At 54.9% G+C, this 23,080-nt stretch overlaps 1 protein-coding gene across 2 annotated transcripts; it reads right to left on the bottom strand.

The window, feature by feature from the left end:
* Window positions 1-686: 686 nt before the first annotated feature.
* AIF1L (allograft inflammatory factor 1 like) lies at window positions 687-22,992 on the bottom strand. 2 transcript variants are annotated; one of them, XM_041725735.1, is made up of 6 exons: window positions 22,807-22,992; window positions 22,627-22,688; window positions 11,474-11,540; window positions 8,937-8,978; window positions 6,119-6,281; window positions 687-3,534 (listed from the first exon to the last, which is right to left on the bottom strand). In XM_041725735.1, the coding sequence occupies exons 1-6, from the start codon at window positions 22,835-22,837 to the stop codon at window positions 3,447-3,449; spliced, it is 453 nt and encodes a 150-aa protein (XP_041581669.1). In that variant the 5' UTR covers window positions 22,838-22,992; the 3' UTR covers window positions 687-3,446. The 2 variants fall into 2 exon arrangements, with proteins under 2 accessions (XP_041581669.1, XP_041581668.1); XM_041725734.1 differs by lacking the exons at window positions 22,627-22,688; window positions 22,807-22,992 and adding an exon at window positions 22,193-22,404.
* Window positions 22,993-23,080: the final 88 nt, after the last annotated feature.

Below are 23,080 nucleotides of genomic sequence, written 5' to 3'. Positions count from 1 at the left end.
GTCTGCGTCGGGGGTACGGACGGCGGGGACGAGGCCTGTGGGTTACCTCGGGGCGGGGGCGCGCCTGTCTCCGGTCCTTACTGCCCGCTTTTCAGCAAATTGCTTATCTGCCCCAAGCCTGCTTCTCATTTCTTTAAAAAGAATCTTTTTAAGGATTTCATTTATTTGAGAAAAAGAGCGCTGTTGGCGGGGAGGGGAAGCCGCCTCCCCGCTGACTCCAGCTCCATCCCTGGGCCCTGACATCATGACCTGAGCGGAAGTCAGGCACTGAACTGAGCCCCCCAGGCGCCCCCCCCCGCTTCTCCTTTCTAAAACAAGGATAACGGGGGACCCCGGGCGGCTCAGTGGTGGAGCGTCTGCCTCCTGCCCAGGTCGTGATCCCCGCCCGGAGCCTGGGGTCCTGGGATCCAGTCCTGTCTGCGGCTCCCGGCAGGGAGCCTGCCTCGCCCTCTGCCTGTCTCTCGTGAATAAGTAAATAAAATCTTAAGAAAAAAAGCAAAAAAAAAAAAAAAGCAAGGGTAATAGAAGCTGCTTCATGGGGCTGTCGCGGCCAGTAAGTGAAGTCCAGCATTTAACAGAGCCTGGCACACAGGACACATTCATTAGAGCTGTTACTATATTAGCTACCTTTTCTGAATTTGCTGAGCCCAGGAACTGTCCCCAAAATACACAAGTCGGGACATTGGTAAGTTTGTCTGTTTTATTTCTAGTCTGTAGAGATGACATCCAGTGCCACATGCACTCACATGCACACACACGCTCACATACTTCATCCACCTGAACGTGCCCGGCAAACTGCCTTTTGAGTCTAGGGACAAAGCCATACTTGACGGTCCCCGCGTTGCTGGTTGTGTTAGTCAGATTTGGTTCTTTCAGAAAGAAGACAAGCTGAAGTTCTAAGAAGCTGAGCCCTTGGCCAGAGAAGTAAGTGCGAGAGCCGATAGCCACAATCTGAAATATATGCAGACCCTCCTTTCCAGGGACCACTTTTAAGCCCCTCTCCCACCAGGAATTGAGTTCTAATAGATGGTGGAGGAACTGGTGATGTTTCCCAGGATGCTCCTCATCCAATGGAGAACTGTCTTTCCTGCCCTCTCCAGAAGCTGGGGACACACCCACTCATGTCCCTCCCTCAAAGAAGGCTTCCTGCAGTCTTGTTAACTGTGGAATCTGCTGAAACAAGCCCGATTGCTTCTGCCCTCGTCCCTGAGTGAGGAACAGGTACACTGACTATAATGGGTAGTGAAGGAAGGTATTACCTTGCTCAAAGGTCTCAGCCTGTCCCAGAGAAGGAGGCCAGCGGGAAGGGGTAGGGACAGGCAGTTGTTTCTCTAACGATCCAGGGGGAGAGGGAGACAGTGGGGGTGGTGGGGTGAGTTTTACATTTACAGGGAGAACTGTTTTTGCTGAGGTTTAAACTTCAACTAGGCTTGTGCATTTGAAGCAGCGACTTGGGCTAAAGATCAGCCAGTCATAGCCAAATAATCTTGTTTCTCAACTGGTTGAGACCAGATTAATCTGGTGGTTAACCAGGATTATCCACGATTAATCCTGGGCATTTCCTCATCCCCCTACCTTCTTCACTCCTCAAGCTGCTGCAAGGGCAACTCCTTGGGCCCTTGATTACGAGTCACTAAGGAGCCTCAGGGAGCCCACACGGACTCCCACCTCCAGCAGCACCCAGATGTTTGGCAAGGGCTTCTCCAAGACTTGCTCAGTCTTGCAGTGCAGTCACCCCACAGTCCCCTCTTTCTTAACATTCATCTCCCTGGTGGTTCTCTGGTGCTGACTTCCCTCACTAGATGAAAACTCTAAGAGTCTGTCCAGTTCACTACCTGGTTCTTTGCTCTTGGCCCATAGCCTAATGAATATAATCAATGGATGAGCGCATCCAAGTCCTGAGTGGGCAGGATAAGGGACACCAGAACCAGAGGGGGCCAAGGCTGGGGTCTCTGCTCAGCCAAGGAGGGGCTGAGTGTGACACCTTCCTGTGTGAGTTCTGGGAAGTGGCCTGGCGGAACAGCTCTAGGGAGGGCATAACGGCCAAGGCAGCCTGGCCCTTACCCAAGCCCTGGTGCTGACGTGGAGGTCCTGGGAAGGGTGAGTCCTGGCCCAGGGCCTTCCCCAAGTATCGACCTAGGAATTACCCCTCCCCGTCCCTTCCCTCGTTTTCAACACTGAGCCAGCCCAGAGCAGAGATGAGGCATGGGCACGGCATCTGAACCCCTGGGTTCCAGTCCAAATTTCCATCTCCCAACTAACCCCCTGACAAGGCACTTAATCCCTGTAAGCACCACAGTTTTCTCACCTGTGAAATAAGAGGACCCGTCCAGCTAACCTACAGAGTGGATCAGGGCTCTCGAACCTTGGGAGTCCATTATAAGGGACCCCAATCCAATTCCCAAGGGCAAGGTTTTAGGTGACTGGAAATGGAGAGATGGGTTAGAAGGCAAAGCACATGTCAGGACAAAGTGGGGGGACTTAAAGCTTATAATAGGTGGTCAATACCTGTTGAATGAGTGAGTGAGTGAGTGAGTGAGTGAATGAATAAATGAATGGAGTAATATGGGAAGGCAAATGGGGTGGGGCACAGTCAGCTTTCAAGCAGATTGGGGTCAGAAAGGCAACCTATTTCTCAGCTCTTGGCTAATTAGTGGTGCTGACTTTTTGCCATGGGCATTCTATGCCTCCTTCTCTTATCCTGTTATCCTCAGCATCCCCCCCCCACCCCGAAAGGTGGCACCAGACCAAACAGATGCCCCTCCCAAGGCCCCTGGCCTCCCTTCTACTCCCAAAGCCCTTTGCTGCCCCAGCAAAGGGCAGGGGGGCTGCACTTTCCCTCCGAGCTGCCTATAAAGATGTGGCTGCAGCCAAGGCCAGAGGATTTCTTCTGGAACCTTCCTGAATGGCTCAGACTACCAAGCCCCTCTCCTCTGCTTCTGTCACCTCCATGAGGATAAGAAGTGGGGACTGGGGGAGGAGGGTGAGTGGCCACGCCCTAGACAGCCCAAGAGGAAACCCTAGTTCCCATTCCAGGATCTTCTGCAAGTGGGCTGTGGTTCTCACCAGGGTCAGGCCAGTGAGCCTGGACTTAGCTCGGGGACCCTGGAAGGACGGACTGTGCCAGTGCCAAGCATGAGGCTCACCATCTTCCAGCCTCCCCGTCCTGGCTGCTCCCTTCAGTTTTTGGTTTGATGTCAGCCTTTCTGTACAGGGAAGGGGGAAGGAGGGAAGAGAAAAGAGGGAGGGTCCCCAAGGCTCAGAATTCCCTGGCCCAGAGTCCCTTTAAGGCAGAAAATTTGTGCTTTACAAAGAGATCACTGATTCTGCTGGTTGAAAACTAAACAGATACACGATGACCAAAAAAAACAAATAAGACAAATCACAATGAATCAAGGTCAGCAAGATCAGGAGGGAGGAATGGGGGCAGGTCCAGACGGGGGTCCTCAGGGCAAGCTGGCAATGTCTCTCTCTGGAGGGGGGCCAACTGGCTTGGGGCTGCTCTCGTTGGCTTTTCCTTCAAACATCATGACTCTGGTTTGGAGATGAAGGGAAAAAAAAAAACAGGATTAGGATTCCTTCCCTTATCCAGGGATAGATCATCCCAGTGTCTGCAAGGTCCTCGGCTGCAGGGTCCTTGCGTCCATTCTCCAGTGGGATCTTCTCTGGTGTGGAAGGGGCTGCTAGTCCCATTTCACAGGAGAGAAAACTGAGTACAAAGATCTCTGTATTCGGGGTACCTGGGTGGCTCAGTAGTTGAGCGTCTGCCTTCAGCTCAGGTCATGATCCCAGGTCCTGGGATCGAGTCCTGCATCAGGCCCCCCACAGGGAGCCTGCTTCTCCCTCTGTGTCTCTGCCTCTCTCTGTGTACCTCTCATGAATAAATAAAATATTTAAAGAAAAAAAAAAAAGATCTCTGTATTCTTGGCCCTGCATTTTCCCCTAACCACGCTGCCTGAAGGAGGCAGAGTTAGGCTGGGCCACGGCTCTGCTCAAAACCCTTTCAGATCTTCAAAAACCTCCCAAGGTTTTAAAAGTAACATCTGGAGTGCCTGGGTGGCTCAGTCTGTTAAGCATCCGACTCTTGAATTCAGCTCAGGTCATGATCTCAGGGTCGTGAGACTGAGCCTGTGTTGGGCTCCATGCTGGGCCTGGAGCCTGTTTAAGACTCTCTCTCTTCCCCTCTCCCTTGCCACCCCCCACTCTCAAAGAAAGTAGCATCTGGAAAGTAGAAGACAAGGGTCCTGCATGGGGCCTCTCGTGGGAAACAGCCTGATGTGAATCCCAGCCCTACTCTTTCCCAGCTGGTGACTCAAGAAAAGACACTCAACTCCCCTGATGCTCAGTGTTTCCATCCAGAAGTAAGGATCACCAAAGTGCCAACACCCTGGAGCCATAGCGAGTATCAGTGCCCCACTCCTTCTGTAGGCACTCCTTGGGTGGGCGCTTTCCATCCCCTGGCTAGAAATCCCTCCCTAAGGGCGACAGTCCACAAGCAGCTTACCTCTGAGCTGATTTGCACATCCAGCCCCCTCCATGGCCTCTCCCCTTGGACGTCTAAAGGTCACTTCCAACTTAATCCATCAAAAACTCAACTCTTGGGACACCTGGGTGGCTCAGTGGTTGAGTGTCTTTGGCTCAGGACCTGATCCTGGAGTCCTGGGATCGAGTCCCACATCGGGCTCCCTGCATGGAGCCTGCTTCTCCCTCTGCCTGTGTCTCTGTCTCTCTGTGTGTCTCATGAATAAATAAATCTTTAAAAAAAATCAACTCTTAATCCCTCCCCTGCTCTTTCCCTAAAGCAAACAGAACATCACTCAGTTACACTCAGTTATTCAGACCCCAAACAGATCAGGATCATCTGACTCCTTGCTGTCCTTCACGCCCCCTCTCTGGGCATTGAAGCAAGCCTCCCAGCTCTGTCTCCCCCAATCATTCCTGATTCTAGTGGCTTCTGCCACATTCACTGCAGCTTCTCCAGGCCGAGTGGCCTCATCTCTTGTCTGCAGAGCCTCCTCGCTGCCACTCTCACCCCTGCTGCAGCCAGAGATTTTTAAAAATCAGCCCCTAGCTTTGAGTCACCCAATGGCATCCCTTCACACTAGTGCCAAATACTAAGTGGGACTGTGACCTATGAGGCCCCACGTCATCTCTGCAAACTCATCCTTCAATCACTGCACTCACTGATGGCCAGCCACACTAGCTTCCGTGCTGTTTCTTTGCGCATACAAGCAGTCTGTCTCACGGCCTTTGCACTTGCTGCTTCCTCTGCCTAGAATGGTTTTCCCCAGATCTTTTCCATGGCTCATCTCTTCACATCTCCCACCCTCAGGGCTCTGGTCGAGTGTTGCCCTCTCAGTGAGATGTTCTCTGCCCACTATCCCATGCCTCCCTGTTCCTCTTGTTCACTTTGTTTTCCTTTGAACCACACCATTGCAATCTGGCATTTTAGCCTTTTAGGGTTTTGATTTTGTTTTCCTCTGTCTCTTGCCACTAGAATGTAAGCTCCATGAAGCCAGCAATTCATGTGTTCTCAGCACCTAGAATAATTCTGGGCACATAGTTGGTGCTCAGTAAATATCTGCTGAATTAATAAATGATAGATCTAAGGAGTTACTGGGTAGGCCAGTGCCTGACACTGCAAACGCACTAAACCTTAGGTGTTTATTTATTAAATTTATTTTAAAGATCCTATTTATTTATTTGGGACACAGAATGAGAGAGAGAGCACACCCAAACAGGAAGGAGGGTCAGAGGGAGAGAGAGCTGAGCAGGGAGCCTGACACAGGGCTCCATCCATCCCAGGACCCTGAGATCATGAACTGAGTCAAAGGCTGACACTTGACCCCCAGCCATCCAGGTGCCCTCACGGATTTATCATCACCACCATCTTTCTGCTTACTGAGTGCTGATTCTACCAGAAGTTCTGCTACAGGCTAATTTTGCCTATGAGGTATGTATTAATGTGACCATTTGACAGACAAGGAAATTGGGTTCAGAGAAATGAAGACCCTCATCACACAGGCCACACAGGGCGTTCCCTCCTGGCCAGGGAATGGCCTCTCCACGCACAATGACTTTGCCTTCAGAGGTCCCAGGAGAGGCAGGAGGTACTCACAGCTTGAGGACAGCCGACCGCTTCCCCAGCATCATGTTCACAAAGTCTCGGTAGGAGATGGTATCACTGACCCCACCTGTCACCTCCGAGATCATCTTTTTCATCTCCAGGTGGGTTTTGGGGACTCCGAGCTTCTCCATCATCCTCTTTAAAGACATCAGGTCTGCCAGAGGACAAGCAGATCTGTTAAGTGGAGACAGGCTGCGGGCCAAGCTCCCCTGGCACCCACGCCCGGAAGAAGCCCCGCAGGACAGCCTCTCCCTGCGGACTGTGGTCAACAGCCTCTGTCCTCCAGGGGGGGATGAGCCTATCACACCCTCCCTGCTCTCTTCAGAGGTAGTATATACTAGTGGTTAGGGACACAGACTCCTAGAGTCAGACAGACTTGGACTTGGGTTGGAATCCAGCTCTGCTCTTACCGGCTGTGGGACCGAGGGCAAACTACTTAACCTCTCTGAAACTGCTCCCAGAAGTGGGAACATGGGGTGACGGGATCTTTTGGAAGGGTGGTGTGCAAGAAGTACCCGGCATAAAGCAGGTGCTCAGTAACAGAGCCACCACTGTTTACTCTGTTCCACCTGCTGTGCCCTGAGGTTACAGTGAGCTGTGTGCCTGCTGCTTCAACTCCCCGGGAAGTCACTGCCCTGCAAGGGGGGGTCAGGGAGTCGGCTCAACCCCTCGGCATGGAAAGTCACTCCACGGGGTGCCGAGTGGCAGCTTCTCTCCACCTGCCACTCCCACCCAGCAGGCCTAGGGTTCTGCCTCGCTGGCCGGGTGAGGGTGCCAAAAATATCCCGCAGAGCAGGAAAACCAACAAAGGAACGAAATTCAAGAAAAACAAGGGAGGCACCAAAGAGCCACAACACTCCACAGAATTGCTGCCTCTGACCTGCTGGCTGCCCAGATCTTAGGCAATTTCCTCCAGATTGTTCTGTGAACAATGGGTCGGCAAAGGATGGCGGGAGAGAGGTGGGATAGGGGGCCAATTTTAGGGCCCAGGGTGTGGCGGGACAGCTCACCCGAGAGCAGGGTGGGCAGACTGATGCCAGATCCCTAGGTGACAGGATGCCCAGGACATTTCAAAGAAACCAGGCAACACTCTGCGGGGAGAAGTGACAGGTCTCCCACATGCTGCTGGCCAGACTCTAAATTGGCAAGACCCTTCTGGAAGGCAATTTGGCAAGATGCTTCAAAAGCCTTTGACCCAGAATGTCTAATTCCTGAAATTTACTCTAAAGAAATAATCGTGGACAAAGATACATATACAAAGACGCTCTTCACAAGACTATCAAAAGTAGTTAAAATTGAAATTGTCAGGGATCCCTGGGTGGCGCAGCGGTTTAGCGCCTGCCTCTGGCCCAGGGTGTGATCCTGGAGACCCTGGATCGAGTCCCACATCAGGCTCCCGGTGCATGGAGCCTGCTTCTCCCTCTGCCTGTGTCTCTGCCTCTTTCTCTCTGTGACTATAATACATAAATAAATAAAAATTTAAAAAAAAAAATTGAAATTGTCTAAATGGGCGATTCTAAGGCACTGGCTGAATAAATCACAGTCTGGCCCCATGATGGAATATTAGGCAGTCATTAATTATACCTCAAAAGAAAAGTTAATCATATGGCAAGACACTCACAATATATATATTTTTTAAAAGAGGTTCTAAAATGGTCATAAAACAGCATTTGTGATTAGAACAAAGGGTGGAAGGATACAACCCAAAATATTTAGAGCAGTTATTGTGGGTGACTTGTTTTTGTCTTTGTGCTTCATTGTGTTTTCCAAAATTTTTTATGATGAAAATGTATTAATTTGATAACGCCCCATTTTTTTTTTCCTAAAGGAAAACAAGGATAGAAGAATTTTAAAAGGAGAAGAAGGAGACAAGACAGAGGAAGGGTAGAAACACTGCAGCGGCAGCAATACTGAGCTCAGGGCAAAAGAGAGGAGGGAGAGCCAGTCTGGGAACCAAAGGCTGGGATCTGGATGCTGGGCCTGCCTCTTCACCACCATGAACCCCGAGCAAGTCAATGCACCCTGCTGAGCCTCAGCTTCCTCATCTGTAAAATGGGAATAATTCAAGTCAGCCTTGACCATGTCATAGCATTACTCAGGAAGGTCAAGATATGGTCTCGGGGGGCACCTGGGTGGCTCAGTAGTTGAGCATCTGCCTTCAGCTCAGGGCATGGTCCCGGGGTCCTGGGATTGAGTCCTACATCAGGCTCCCTGCATGGAGCCTGCTTCTCCCTCTGCCTGTGCCTCTGCCTCTCTCTGTGTGTCTCTCATGAATAAAGAAATAAAATCTTAAAAAAGAAAAAATATGGTCTCGGCTCTAAGGGCCATGGGACTGGCGCTTGTCACCCGCACCCCCCCCACCATGCCCGGACCACACGATACAATCAGGGTCTATTGGAGGAGGGGAAGCTACGTTCACAGAAGCACCGTGTCCCATGCAGGACAGTGTACAAATGCAAGGACAAAGGAACTGCCAACCCCCTGGACCAGTGCATCAGGAGCCTGAGCATCTCCGACCCCAGGCCGGAACGGCACCCTCTATCCTGAGTCCCCATGGCACCTGGCGTGGAAGGCTACGGCATGTGCAGGGGGGTGGGTAGGAGGGAACCAGTGAGAAGAGGGGTCTGGGGGCAGTGGGTCCAGGGTCCAAGGCAGCCAGGCTGACGGACAGCTCGCTGGTCTGGCACATCGGGGAAGCTTTGGTATGTGCCCCTCACTCACCCAGGTGGGTCAGTGGGGCTCTCCGGACCTTCATACCCTCCAGCCACCAAACGCCCTCCTCCCCTCACACACCCAAGGCCTCACTTACCAATCTCGCCCTCATTATTCAGGTCAAACTCCATGTACTTCTCTGGAAATCACAGAGCAAAAACTGGCATTAGCTCAACCTCCTGCAGGGTCCCAGAGATGTCCTGAGGGCAACTGGCCGGGTCCTCAGGGAGCCCACACCATCTTCCTCACCTTACTTGGGGGTCTTGACATGAGTCCTGTCATCTCAGCCATTGTCTCTGGAGAAAGAGCTCACCCTGCCTACACAGGATAAAGTACTAGGTGCCACAGAATAAAGTACTAGGGGCCCTTCTCTCTGCGGAGGAAGGCAGCTGCTTCCTCCTGGGTCCCCACCAGCATGAGCTGGCTGCATCACATTGGCTACGAAGTGACCAGAATAGATTCCCAGACCCTGATATATATATGCAGTGGCTTTGGGAAGGTGGGGGCAAGAACTGGTATGTTCTAGAGTGTCTCAGGCGATTCTGATGGGCTGGGCGGCCACGTGTGGGAACCACTGATTTAAGGAGTCCTTGTGGTTCCTGAACATTTGGGGGGGGGGGGGGAGTTTGCAGCCACCTCTGATAATATGATGCTCTCCCAAGAGAAATGCCGTGGACCTGCCCTTGACCCAAAGTGGCACATACAGTGTCCAGGGGGACACAGACCCTCCCCAAAAGTTCACCTACAGACCTTGAGTTAAGCCTCTGATCAAAGGATCCAGGGAATCTCCAACGGTGAGGGAACATATGCAGAGCCATGAGCTTGGAATCCTCTGACAAGGGCAGCATGTGGCCCTGGGCAGGTCACCCCCGCAGTAAAAAAGCAGGGCCCTCGAAGTCTATTCTGCACTGAAGAGCCAGTATGAGAAAGCCAAGGTCTTCCCCATGACCTTTACGAGGGCCTGCTCTCCAGCCTACCAAGCTCCCTCTTCCTCTCTCACCACTGCTCCCATTCCCACTGGTCCCACTACTCCAGGCCCATCGGCCCCTTGCTCTACTCTCGCCCCCGCTGCGCTCCTGCTGAGGTGTGCTGTGCCCCTCTGCCTGGATGTTCTTCCCAGGTATTCTCAGGGCCCCGGCCCCCACCTTCAGGGCTCCCCAGCCTTGCTGGTTGGGCACTGCCACCCCCCACAGAGCACCTACCATCATCTGTGTGCTCTGCAGTACCTTTCTCTTCCCCACTCCTCCCCTGCTAGCACACAACCTCCTTTGGGCAGGGGTCTCTGCGTGTGCCCTGTCGCACCTCCAGGCCTGCAGTGGGGTCAGCACATAGTGCTCATTTAGAGGTCCAGTGAGTGAGTGATTTGAAAATCTTTAGTCTCTTCACTTCCAAGGTAATTCTGTGGTTCCAGTCCTACAGACCCAATCCTAGGTGCCAACGAAGACAAGCAGGAGAGACCTCTGTCCCTCCCCCCAGACACACCCCTGGAGAGGGATCCCCTTGATATCCCAGAGAGAAGGGAATGGACTAGTCCTCCCTCGAGTGGCTCTCCTCTGGGCAGCAGGATGGGCTGGTGGAATGGGGCAGGGACGGGGGTGTCTTTGCTCTAGTTCTTTTTGCTCACATAAATGGCCCCATTGCATAATGGTTCAGCGCAGGGGCTTTGGAGAGAGATCAGTACGTGCTCAAGCCTCAACTCTGCCATCGGCGAGCTGTGTGACCCCACCTCTCTAATCCTGACTGTTTTCATCTATAAATTAAAGCTCACACCCATCTCCCTCCTGGCTGAATTGGGATGAGTTGGGAAGTTCACAACACGGCATTCGAAGTAGTTCCCACAAGTTCAACGTTCAACAAAGGGTTCGCCATCAGTGTCCTGCAAGCAGCTTGAGGAGCACTTGGCAGGCTCTTTGCCTTGGAGCTGGAAGGATGTCCCCATTGCCAAAACTTGGGGGGGAGGTGGAATGTGACCTCAGTATATTCGGCGAGATCCTCCAGCAGCCAGGGCTCCCTGCACGCCGAGAGCATCTCCCAGGCAGGAAAGGTGGGTCTGTCTTGCTCCTTATGTGCACGGCTCCTCTCCTTTCGAGTTGCTGGCTGGGAACCAAGCACCAGGGCCCGGAACAGAGGGACCTTTATGCCGCCCCCTCCCCGCGCGGGCTCCTGGGCCCTGTTTTCTTTTCATCCCGTGCTGCTGGGATTCAATGGGCAGAAACTCTGCCCCCTGCCCCACTGTGGCGACACAAACGTCCATTCTGCACAGGGGCTCCTGAGCCGCTCCCCCGTGGAGGGGAGAGGCCAGGGCTGCTACAAAGGGCTGATTGTGTGCTGGGGCCCCGGGAGCGAGCAGGGCCTGGGCAGCAGCCGACGCAAGCCAGCCTCAGCCCTGCCTGCCCGGCAGCCAGGGTAAGGGGTGAGGGGCTGGGCCTGCGGGCATGGGGGGGCCTGGGGTGGCATGGAGGCAGGTGGAGGGGCCTGTGCTGGTGGCCAGCACCCCTTCTCACAGCCCCCCCCAGGAGGAGAGCATTCTGGTAAAATTAGGGGGCGTGGGCTGGCCCTGTGGGGTAAGGGATCCTATGTGCCAGGGGCCAGCCCAGCTCTCCCGGGAGGGAGAGGCAGACAGCCCCAGCTTACCTTTGAAGGCCGCGAGCTTTTCCGGCAGGTTCTCTTCATCACTGTACTTCTGGTCACAGAGAAACTCCTTTGAAGGTGAAAGGACAGTTCTGAGCACTGGGCCAGCAGGCGGAACTCACTGACACATACGCCCACTGCCCCCGTGTCTGCTCCCACGCCAGGTGGCCGGGCAGGGCAGGAGGCTCCCATGTTTGTCCTGGCCTCCTGTCAAGCCTCAGAGGTAGATCCGCAGTCCACCCCGAAGGCAGGAACCATGCTCGGCAGCCCAGGGTGGGGCCTGGAGCCTCTGCCCTAAACACCTTCAGCCAGCCTCTGAATTCACAGTATAACCCTCCTCCCCCAGGGCACCCCAGCTTCAAGACCCATGAAGCCACGAGCCCCAAACCCAAGCTGCCTGTTTCCAGCATTAACTTCCTAAGTACATGACCCCAGATTATTAATTCCTCTCTGTACTTCTATTGCCTTATCCTACAAATGGGTATAATCATCATAGCAACTTCTCAAGTTTGTAAGAGAATCCAAGGAGAGTGTATGTACAACTCTTGGCACACAGCAAGCGCTCGATAAACAGCAACTATTGCATTAGTCTCTGTTGTAGCCAGAAAATGATTGTGTATCACTTGGGAGGTCACTTACTCTCTCGTCTGTCCTCACCTGTAAAACAGGGCCACCTTCCCCTCAAACGATGCCTTTCAGAACCAGATGTATGGGGGAGGGGAGGAACACAGCCTCCAGAGTGAAACACCAACCTGCATGATCTCTTAGGCTCTCCCAATGGGCCCCAAAGGTAGCTAGCATTTTTTTTTTAAAGATCTTATCTATCCATTCATGAGAGACACAGAGAGAGAGGCGGAGACACAGGCAGAGAGGGAAGCAGGCTCCATGCAAGGACTCGGGGATCATGCCCTGGGCAGAAGGCAGACGTTCAACCCCTGAGCCATCCAGGCATCCCAGTAGCTAGTATACTACTCCCGTCTTACCGATGAGGAAATTGAGGCTCACACAGGCAGAGCTTCACCTGAGCTCTGTCTCCTATAGACCCTGCATCCTTAATGCCAATGTTTAAAGATGGACAGATAGCAGGCATTCAAAACATAACACCACTAATTAGTAAGTACCTGTTATGCTGGGCACAGTGCCAGGTAGCTTGCTCACCTTGCTGCTAACCTTCCAGCACCCCTAGAGCCTGTATTCAGATGGGAGAGCAGAGGACAGTTCTGTCCTAGCACTGGACTCCGCAAGTCCCCTATCTCCCCTGAACCTCCCTTTCCTCATTACTGAGCAGACCGGACAGGGCACTGCCCCCTCCTTCAACAGTTCTTGAGGGGCCACAGGGGACACTGCTCATTCCAGGCACCAAGGGAGCAGGTGAGACCAGGGAAATAAGGTCCTTACCATAAAAATTCCAGGAAGCCCGTGTTTAAAATGATATCAAATGTTATTTGGATCCATCCCTCAATCTGTTTCTAAATTCCTGCTGCCATATCCCACCAACTGATGACCAAAGTGCTCTGGGTTGGGGTCTCGGTCCCCTCCTTACTAGCTGCGAAATGGGCGCAAGGGTGCCCATCTCCTCAGGCCCCTGCCCCTCAACGGGGATAACCCATTGTAATCACCTAGTGCCAAACTTCTCCATCAGCGTCCAAGAAGCAACGGGTATGACGAAACGTGAGGCAGAATCAATCCGCTCAAGGGTTCGAGTTCCTCCACATTAACCCACCCCTTCGACAGAGATGCCCATCTGCCCATGTGGCTCCCCTCATTGGTTCTGGGGCTCTGCTCTACCCCCTTGAGCCTCACTCGCCCGGATTCCCCAGAGGGGTCAGTATATATTGTGGACAGGCTCTGGCTGGTGCAGGATTTCGGCTTTGGGAGGGCACTGAGCTCTCTCAGGGTCTCAAGGTGGGAACAGCAGGTTCAGGGAGGTTAAATGACGTGTCTGAAGTCCCTGCAGCTGGCAAGAGTAGGCTTGGCCCCTGCCTCCAGCAACCTGGCAGAGGGCAACCCAGTGCCCATGGTGTGGATCGGCCACAGCTTCGCATTGGCCCTCAGTAGCAGGTGCCACGCACGGTCCTGCCCCCGCTTAGCCGGAGCTGGAACTGTCTCCTGCAGCCGGGAGTTCTCTTCTTCTCTTCCTCTTGGCTCCCTCTCATAGCTCTTTTCCTCGAACCAAAAGTAGGACAATTAACTCTTGTCTGTGACCACAAGCAACAGGCACCTCCCGGGGTCACAGGTCCTATTATCTGCACAGCAGAGGGACAAATAGGTCACTAGTTCCCAGACTTTGAGATAATGCAGAAGCAAACATTTCCCAAAACAGTAGAAAATAGAGGGAGGTGCTAACATAGGGCTGCCAAGGGTTTATTTTGCCAAGTAGAGACTCTAAACAATCACCAATGCCGGTTGCCATGAGTTCAGAAAGGGACATTTTGGGGGTGCCAGGGTGGCACAGTTGGTTGAACGTGCGATTCTTGGTCTCGGCTCAGGTCATGATCTCAGGGTCGCAGGATCGAGCCCTGTGATGGGCTCTGTGCTCAGTACCGCGTCTGCTTGTCCCCTCCCCTCCCCTCCCTCTACTCTCTTTCTCATAAATAAATGAAATATTTTTTTAATAAAGGACATTCCATAAAATTGGAAAGTTCATAATTTCTAAATGGAATCCATTTAGCCTATGTTCGGTTCACTGCATTACCCCCGTATTCCCTCCGCTTTCCCATTTCAGGAGCCGGAAAACCTTCTCAGGAAGGCACAAGGCCACGGGCAAGGCCCAACATCTGGGAACCTCTCGCAAGAGACCTGGGGGCCCTCCCATCTCCCACATTCCCTCTAACCAGAAATCCCGCACCAGCTGGAGCCTGTCCCACAGCGCTTACCAACCCCTCCAGGGATCTAGGGAAGTTGGGCTCAAGGGGTCAGGCATGGCCCCCAGTCCTGGAGGCAAATCATGCACAGATGGACACAGGACAACCAGGCGGTGATTCCCTTTCACAGGGCTGACCCCCAGCTGGCAGGGACAGTACCCCTAGGGGAGCCATGGGGACAGTCTTCGCTCTGATGGAGACTGTTTTCTCCTTAGTGCTACCAACCACCTAACTCGTGTTTTATTGGTTTTTGCCCTCCACCCACCCCCACCACTATAGAGTGAGTGCCTCCTCTCTGTGCCTCCCTCATGCCAGGCTTGCTCCCACCTGGGGACCTTTGCTTAGCTGTGTCCCCTGCCTGCAGTGCTCACCACCTCCAACACCTGAACGGCTCTCTCCCTCACCATCTTCATGCACTGGCTCAACCATCACCTTCTCAAGGAGGCAAACCCCATCCACCCCACCCACTCCACTCCCAACCCCCGTTTACTTGCCTCCCATCTCCTTTTATCCACAGGATGAATCACTTCCGAACACAATTTACAATGTGATGCTTATTAAGGGCACTGTCCATTGTCTGTCTGCCCTGCCACAGTGTAGGCTGCACATAGTAGGTGCTCAGTAAATATTTGCAGGCTGAGTGAATGAATTGAGACCCGGAGAGGATAAAGAACTTGCTCAAAGCAGCATAGCTGGCAAGTGACTGAGCTGGGATGAAAGTCCACAGTGGGACACCTGGGTGGCTCAGTGGTTGAGTGTCTGCCTTTGGCTCAGGTCATGATCCCGGAGTCCTGGGATCGAGTGCCGCATCAGGCTCTCCCTGGGGAGCCCTCTGCCTATGCCTCTGCCTCTCTCTCTCCGCGTCTCTCATGAATAAATAAATAAAATCTTAAAAAAAATAGAAAATAGAAAGTCCACAGCAGAGACCGCCTGGGCTCCTTCCCTGCACAGAGCTGAGGAATCAAAGTGCCCCAAGGTAGTGGGTGTTGGAAGGAAGCCGGGAGGAAGCAAAGCTTTGGCTATAGGTGCCAGGAGGATGTGTTTACTGTCTCCAGGCCCACTGATGCCTAGCACCCAGTAGTGCCCAGCATATAGTAGGTGCTCAGTAAACATCTGTCAAGTGAATGGAGAAGCCTGGCATCCAGCCCAAAATCACTTTCTCCACTCTAAGCCCTGACATGGCAGGGCAGCTTTACAAACGCGTCTGTGCGCGATACAAACTGCAGGAGATCAGAGGTGGGAATTGCATTTCTCCTTAGAGCCCAAGATGACACGTGCTTGAGCCACAGGGTGGCCAGGGCTGGGAGAGGCAGCTGACCTGTCCATGCGTGTGTGGGCAACCCTTGCTCAGCCCAAGCTTGGGACAGCTGTGCAGGCCAGGCTGTTGGCCGGGTGCCAGGGAGGAGGAAGGTGGAACCCAGAGCAGGAGTTCCATTGGCGGGGCTCCCAGCCCCCAGCCCAGCTCCACGCTTTGGATTCTTGGTTCCTGCTCATGCACAGCCCATAGCCTTCCCACTTCTAGGCGTCCTCTCCCTACCACCCACCCTGTATCCTTGCCCAGCCTTGGGGCACTCCCTGCCCAGTGGGCAGGTACCCTGCCTGCGTGTCCACACTGCAGGACCCCCCGCTGCCCTGACTCTGGGTCCCCAGGCAGAGGAGAAAGAGACAGAAGCCACCACAGATGTTTGGAACAAAAGCACAAGGGACAAAAAGAGGGTGGGCTGGAGCCAGATGCCTGGGATCAAACCACTTAGTAGCTGTATGAAAATTACTTCATTCGTCTGTGCCTGGGTGCTCTCATTTGTGGGAAGGACAAAAATATCTCATAGGTGTGGTCTGAGAATTGCAGGACATAAGCAAATGCATGTGAAGTGCTCGTACAGTGCCTGGCACCTAATACTAAATAAATGTTAGCTATTTGTTAGTGACCTTCTCATCTATATGTGTGTGGAATGCACTTACACCCCACCACCCCCACCCTGCAGCTCATCATCCAGACCGTCATCAGCTATTAAACAGATTCGGAAGCAAATCCTGTCGTCTGACTTAGGCTGGTTGTGATTTCTCCTTCCCCTTTCCGGGTCTTCCCTTTGGACAGATAGGACAACTGAGGCCCAGAGATGTTGCTCAACTCGCCCAACGATACAAAGTTTTAACAATTCAAGCAAAGTCTACTTCCCTTGACCATCCCAGCTCCTCCTCTGTCCCCAGATGAGAAGAGGGTGGCCTGGCCACAGGTTTCTGGGTAAAGAAAGTCAATACCTAGAGTTATGTTTCCTCGTGGGGAGCTGCAGAAGGTTATTTCAGACCCTGGGGAACTACTCTAAGCCCTCTAGGGGGATGAGGAGGGTGTGTGGATACATGACACCACCGCCAGGCCCCTCTGCCAGGCCCCTCTCCCACTCCAACTCACGGCCCCAAAAGACAAGTTTTCCCAGCTGCAGAATCTGCTGTCAGGGCCTCCAGGTATGAGGGATGCTTGGGGAAGGGAGGGAGGGAGGGCTGGGCTCTGATGGCACCCTGAAATGGCCTGAGGAGTCCCTGGCAAAGAGCCGGAATCCACAAGTGGGCGGGAGTCTGGGGTCCAAGGCAGGAAGCTGTGAGCCAGTCAGTCCTCACACCAGACCACGGGCAAGGTCCATGCAGGCACAGAACCTAGAGGGGACTCCTCAGGGCATCCAGCTTGTCCTCTTTATTCCACAACTGGGGAAACTGAGGCTTCAGAAGGGAAAGACTTGCCTCCAGCCACTGTGGTCAGGAGACCCACCTAGACTCCCAAGGTGCAGGGTGTGTAGGGCAAAGAGCTTGGGGAGGGAGGTTGAATCGAATTGCCTGGGTTCAAATCCCAGCTCCAGCACTTACTAGCTCTGGGACCCTGGACAACTTGCTCTGCCACTCTGGGCCTCAGCTCTCTCATCTGTAAAATGTGATCAACCTCCTCATTGGGTCGGTGCAAGGATTAAAGGAGCTAACTGCACAGGGAGGGCCTGGCTCCTAGTACGCTTACCCAGTGTCAGCTGTTCTTATTATATGTCGGGATCCCCCAAACTCAAGCCATGTCAAGAGAGAAGCATGAGCAGGGGAAGGGCAGAGACCTACCCACAACTCCTTGTCCCACATTGTGCCACACAGTCCTCCTGGCAAGCCTTGGCCCTTTGCATCCCTCTGCAGCGCAAGCTTTGATTTGTCCTTGGATACCTGGCGGACTTGGCAGTAATGGACCATCCATACGAGACAGAGTGCTCCTGTCTCAGCCCCAGGGCACAGCGCCACAGCCACACCTGCTCACTGTAGTCTCTCTAGGACCTCTAGGACCTCTGATGAACATCTGAATCTACCCCCACGCCTGGGAGCCCCATCTATACGCACTGATGCCCAGAAAGGAACGTTTCCAAAACCAGCAGATGTTGGCAGCCCCTGCCGGGTCCCGGCTTCCAGATCCCTGCCACCTGCCTGCTCTCCCCTCCCCCACCCCCTACTTAACTCTCTTTCTGGGCTGGTACCTCTAGCACCTGCTCCCGGATGCTTGCTCCTGGCCCTCTGGGCTTGTCTTTATGTATTAGCTGCAGCAGAATTTTGGGGCGGGCAGATATCACCATCTTGGAGGCCATCCAAGGAGCTGGTGGCTGAAGCCCTGGGCAAAACCCCCAAGGACAGGAAGCACCATAGGGCCCAGGGCCGAGATGCCTCTGACGCAATTCACAGGCTCTTAAAGGGCCAGGGCCAGGGCCAGGGCCATGCCCGGCCTGGTGCCTAGCGTGGCAGGAGCCTGTAATGTGCACCCACAAGGACAGCAGGCTCACATTCCCCACAGCAGCTCTGGGGCCTCTTCTGGATACAGCATCCTTGCCAGCAGTTGGGGCAGCTGAAGAAAAACACCCCACAGGCTTCACAGATGAAGCAGACTCTACAGAAATTCCATCCCCGGCTTCCTGTGACATGGCCACACCAAGGTCGAGACCAACTGTGGGGACACTGAATCCTCGGAGGCTCACGTGGCTGCTTATCAGCATCTCCCTTATAATATATTAAGGAAGAGCAAGAGAGATGGGTGCCCAGCGATGCCAGCCGGGCACACTCACCTGGGCAGGGACAGGGTGGCACTGCCAGTACACAGGCAAAGAGACATACCTGCCTAATGCCTGGGTCAGGTCTCAGAGGTCCCCTATAGCTGGGGGAGGGCCGGGGACATGTAACACCAGGGCACAGACCCCCAGCCTACCCTGTCCAGCTCTTGCCAGTATAGATGGCATGTGGGCTCTGAAATAATCCTTAGGCCCCTAAAAGCTTGGGGAATGCTGAGTGCCCTTCGCTCGACCCAGGAGGGCTGGGAAGGCAGGACAGTAGCCAGAGATCCTTATCACATGAGTAAGAGAGGCTCTGTGTTACAGCTAGGCCGTGGCCACCCCTGGCGGACAGCGTCCCGGGCAAGCCACAGGGACCGCGTAGTGGTAGAATCCTGGCTCTGCCATTTCCTGGCTGGGTGACCTTGGGCAGGTGACTTCACTGAGCTGTTTCCTCATCTCTAAAATGTAGGCCTGAGTAAACCGTGTCCCATGGGGACGTTCACAGTTCCTCCTGCACATCTATCTAATCAAGCACTCCATCCAGAGGAGTCACGGAGATGATGCATGTCAAGCACTGCGCATGGAGCAAAGGCACGTCCCACATTATTCGTCAAAGCTCCTGGCCTCTGGCTGGTTCCAGATGCAGCCCTCGTCATCCTCTGGGCTCCTCCCGCTCAGTCCCAAGGGTAAGGGCACTCCGAGGGGCGCCCACCCAGCCCCGTTGCTTCTCTCTGCCTCTGTGGGAAGCTGGAGAGAATTTGTCCTGTTGCCATATAAGGCCAGGCCCGGCTGGCCCGGGGTCACCTGCCATGCCGCAAAAGCTCAGGGAATGTCAGCTATGTGGGGGGGAGTAGGAGGCACGTGCAGGTCCTGCCCGCTTGAGTACTTCAGAGAACACTCACATCCTTGTACACACGCACACAATGCACAGGTACATGCAATGCACACATGGCAGGGACAAACAGGCTGGCTTTAGGCAGTTTACTCAGCCCCTCTGAGTCTTGTTTTCTGTAAAATGGGAATAGACACTCAAGGGATTAGAGTGAGTGCTCCACGAGGTAATTCCCGAAGTACTCCTGGCATGCTGCCTGGCACATGCCGAGCGCTCAGAAAATGATCACAAAAACTAGAGCGAAACCAAAAAAAAAAAAAAGAAGTGCACTTCCACGCAGCTCCCCCAAGACCTCCAGGTCCACCCAAGACTCCCTTCTAATTTTACTCCTGACCCTTATAACAACAGTAGCCAAAACTGAGCAGCCCTGCTACCCCCTGGAAGCTTGCCCAGCCCCTGGTTGGTGGGGAGGCCCTGGAGGGAACTGGGATGTTGGCCCAGAGAAGCCCCCACAGCTGCCAGCCAGGCTGGGCTTGGCCCCAGGCAGCAGCCTCAGAGGTACTCAAGCACACGCAGCCAGGGCGTCAAGAAGCCCCATCTTCCAAGGCATTCCTGCTCCCACAGGGCCACTGGGAAACTGTTCCGCCCGGCCCCCCAGAAGCTCTGCTCCAAAGGGGCAGTGAAGCTGCACTCCAAAGAAAGGCAGATCTGGGTTGCCAACCTGGTTCCTTCTAGAATCTACCCACCCACGATGCCTGGGGGGCTTAGCAGTTGAGTACCTGCCTTCAGCTCAGGACGTGGTCCCAGGGTCCCGGGATCAAATCCCACATCGGACTCCCTGCATGGAACCTGTTTCTCCCTCTGCCTGTGTCTCTCATGAATAAATAAATAAAATCTCAAAAAAAAAAAAAAAAAAAAAAAGAAGAAGAAGAATCCACCCACCTCGGGAAACTCCTGCTGTGGTCCCAGTCATAGGTGAAGTGGACTCAGACCCTCAAGCAGTGACTCCCTGAGTCTGCAAGGACCCCCTGTCTACTCATCACCACTGACTGTCACAGGTACTTGGAACAAAGCAGGGATCGCTACTCCCGTTTCAGGCAGGGAAGACTGAGGTTCTGCACATGAAAGGGTCTGACCCGGGCAGAGCAGCCAGCATAGGCTGAGGCTTGTCTCAGACCTTGCCCCTGGGTTTCCACTCCCTGCGTCTTCAAGCACCAAACAAAACCGAAGACAACAATCATGGCAGGTATGTGCTTTACATAGATTATCTCCCTGCAAAATCACAGCAACCAAACTACCATTATCTCGAGTGATGTGCCCACGGTCATAGAGCCAGCGAGCCCCTTCACCCCCACTAGGGACTCCACACTATGTGGGGAGGGGGGTACCCTGACCTCCTGCGGGGTGTGGGGAGCAGGTCAAACTTCTGGTTTGCTCCTGGAGTCCCCTTCCTCTGGTTTGATCCAGCAGCCCGACAGCTGCTTGGATTCCCGTGGCCGGACCCATAGTAGCTTCTGGGCAGGGAGGGAAAGGACACTGGACTGCAAGCTCTGTCACCAGCTTCTGTGTGGCCTTAGCCAGCTGCCTGCCCTCTCTGAGCTTTGGGGTCCCAAGGCAGCGACAGATGGCCCCTCCTCACTCACTTTCTCCAGCCCTAGTGCTGTCCAGGTCAGCCCCTGGGAGCCACAGGCCCTCCCCCTTCTGAGCCATGCCAGTCCACCTCCCAAACAACCCAGAGGCTTACCCCACCCCACTGCCCTGATTTGCCCCCCCACCAAGGGCAGAACAGGCGCGGAAAGTCCCACACATTCTCAGCGACTCTGGTTTGCCTGACTCTGTTGCCACCTCTCCCCCATCTCCAGCTGTCTCTGGCTCAGGGGCCTGCTGGCTGTGGGTGGATTCAGCCAGCTTGGAACCCGCCCTGTTGAGTGGCCCAGGGGGCTGTATGAGGTCAGGGTTGCAGGCTTCTGTCCAGAGGGCAAGAACAGCCAAGACCAAGGGCGGGCTGGCTGCAGAGTAAACTGGGTGGGAGTCCAGCAGCCCGGACCCCTGAGAGCCCCAGCCACACGTCCAGTCTCCCTTTCAGCTGTGCTCGAGATGGCACCAAGAGGGAGGGTGATGATGGCACAGAGAGGCCGGAGTTTACTCGGAGGGACCCAAGGTCCCCAGAGTCCTGTGTTTGATTCCTACAGCCGGCAGGATGAAATCAGATAGGCTACCGAGTTCCAGACTCTCCAAAAAAATCAAAGAGGGAATCAAGATTGCAAACCCCTGGCAAGAAGTAGTACTACAAAATACTGCAGTCCATGGACCTACCTCCACACAACTTTGACCATGACTCTGGTGACTGTCACCAGCTCCCAATCTAGGGACTCTGAGCTGGGCTTGGGCCTCGGGTGCCCAGCAGCTGGGGGAGCCAGCAGGCGGAACGCCCAGCCCTGTTTCAGTGGGCAAGCCTCTGCAGCCTGTTTGGAGGGAATCTGGGAGATGTCTACCTTAGGAAACCATTCCAGCACCATCCACAGAAGTCATCGTCCCACCAGGTGTTGGAGCATGCACACTACATGCCTTCCCCTGGTGGGCCCTCATGGTGACCCCGGCTTTGTTTGGAGAGTCTTTGCTGAAGACCACAGAGCAGGTACCTGATGGAGGCCAGGCCTGAGCCCTGATTTCACAGATCCCCAAAGCTCGGGCTGTGCTGCCTTTGAGCTTTGGCCAACCTAGGGAGGCCCTGACACTTTTCCTTATCTTCTAGAATTCACTGGTTGTTAAGCAAACGTTCATGCAGCTCCCATTGTGTGCCTGGCAACGGCAGGATTTCTATAAAGAAAACCCACGAGGTCCAACAAGAAAAGCATCAGGTCTCTCAGAGAACTTTTCGTAAAGGCAGGAGTGAGAAAGAGTTGTGGGGTGGGCTGGGGTGCACGCCTGGATCCTCGATGGGGCAGGGAGCACCTACCTGCAGTCCGGACCCGGCTTCTAAGGCAGCCCCACCTGGACTTGTGGGCCATCTCGGGGCAGCCACCTTGCCTCTCTGGGCCTCCTTCCCCTCCACCGCTGTACTCCCCGGACCGCTCAGAGACCCCGGAGGTCCCTCCCTGAGCCCAATCCTGGCAGCTGGTCCCAGGCGGGCTTCCGGGGAGGCCCGGGCCGGCGGCATCAAAGCGCCCGGGCGAGCCCCACCTCCCCGGTCTGAGAGTAACAACTTGCAACCCGAGCGGCGGGAGCGGCGGGAGCGGCGGGAGCCGCGGTGGGTGCAGGGGGTGGCGGGGACCTGCCCGGAATCCGAGGCACGGGGCAGGGGCCGAGGGGGGAAACTGAGGGACGCCCAGAGCGGAGGAAGAGGAGGGGGCGGAGGAGGTGGGCCCCGAGGGGCGCCGGCCGCGCGCTTACCCGGTTGATCTCGGCCAGCCTGCGCTCCTGCCGGGCTTTGAGCAAGCCGAACGCCTTCCCTCCTGCAGGAGACAAAGAGGCGGCCCAGGAAGCGGGGGCCCGGCCGCACGCCGCGCCCCGCCGTCCGCCCCGCGCGCGCAGGTGGCGGGGGGGGGCCCGCGCGGCGACGGCGGCGCCTACCTTGGAACCTGTTGCTGAGCGCGACCGACATGGTGAGCCCGGGGCCGCGGCGACGCACGACGAGGAGGACGGGCGCGCGGTCCGGGCTCCGGCGGCGTGTGGCGGCGGGACGGCGGGGCGGAGGGACGGCGCGGGCGGCGGGACACACCCTCCGCCCTCCCCCCCGGCCCCGGCCCTCCGCCCCCGGCCCGCCGCCCCGGCCCCGCCGCCGGCATCAAAGCGCCTATTATGCGGGACGCCGCGCCCGCCGCCCGCCCCTCTGCTGGAGGACGCG

Source organism: Vulpes lagopus, chromosome 12 (assembly GCF_018345385.1).
Source record: "Vulpes lagopus strain Blue_001 chromosome 12, ASM1834538v1, whole genome shotgun sequence".
Classification (NCBI taxonomy): Eukaryota; Metazoa; Chordata; class Mammalia; order Carnivora; family Canidae; genus Vulpes; species Vulpes lagopus.
Note: the sequence above shows the minus strand (reverse complement) of the source record. Positions and strands in the feature narration are given on the sequence as shown.

Bases quoted from the DNA above. Each gene is read 5' to 3' on its own strand.
- AIF1L (XM_041725734.1), bottom strand. From the start codon at position 22,393: ATGCCGCCGGCCCGGGCCTCCCCGGAAGCCCGCCTGGGACCAGCTGCC. The intron at 11,541-22,192 runs GTAGGTGCTCCC...TCACCTTCAAAG, and splicing joins AAGCCGGGTCCGGACTGCAG to GAGTTTCTCTGTGACCAGAA. The intron at 6,282-8,936 runs GTAAGTGAGGCC...GTCCTCTGGCAG, and splicing joins GAATAATGAGGGCGAGATTG to ACCTGATGTCTTTAAAGAGG.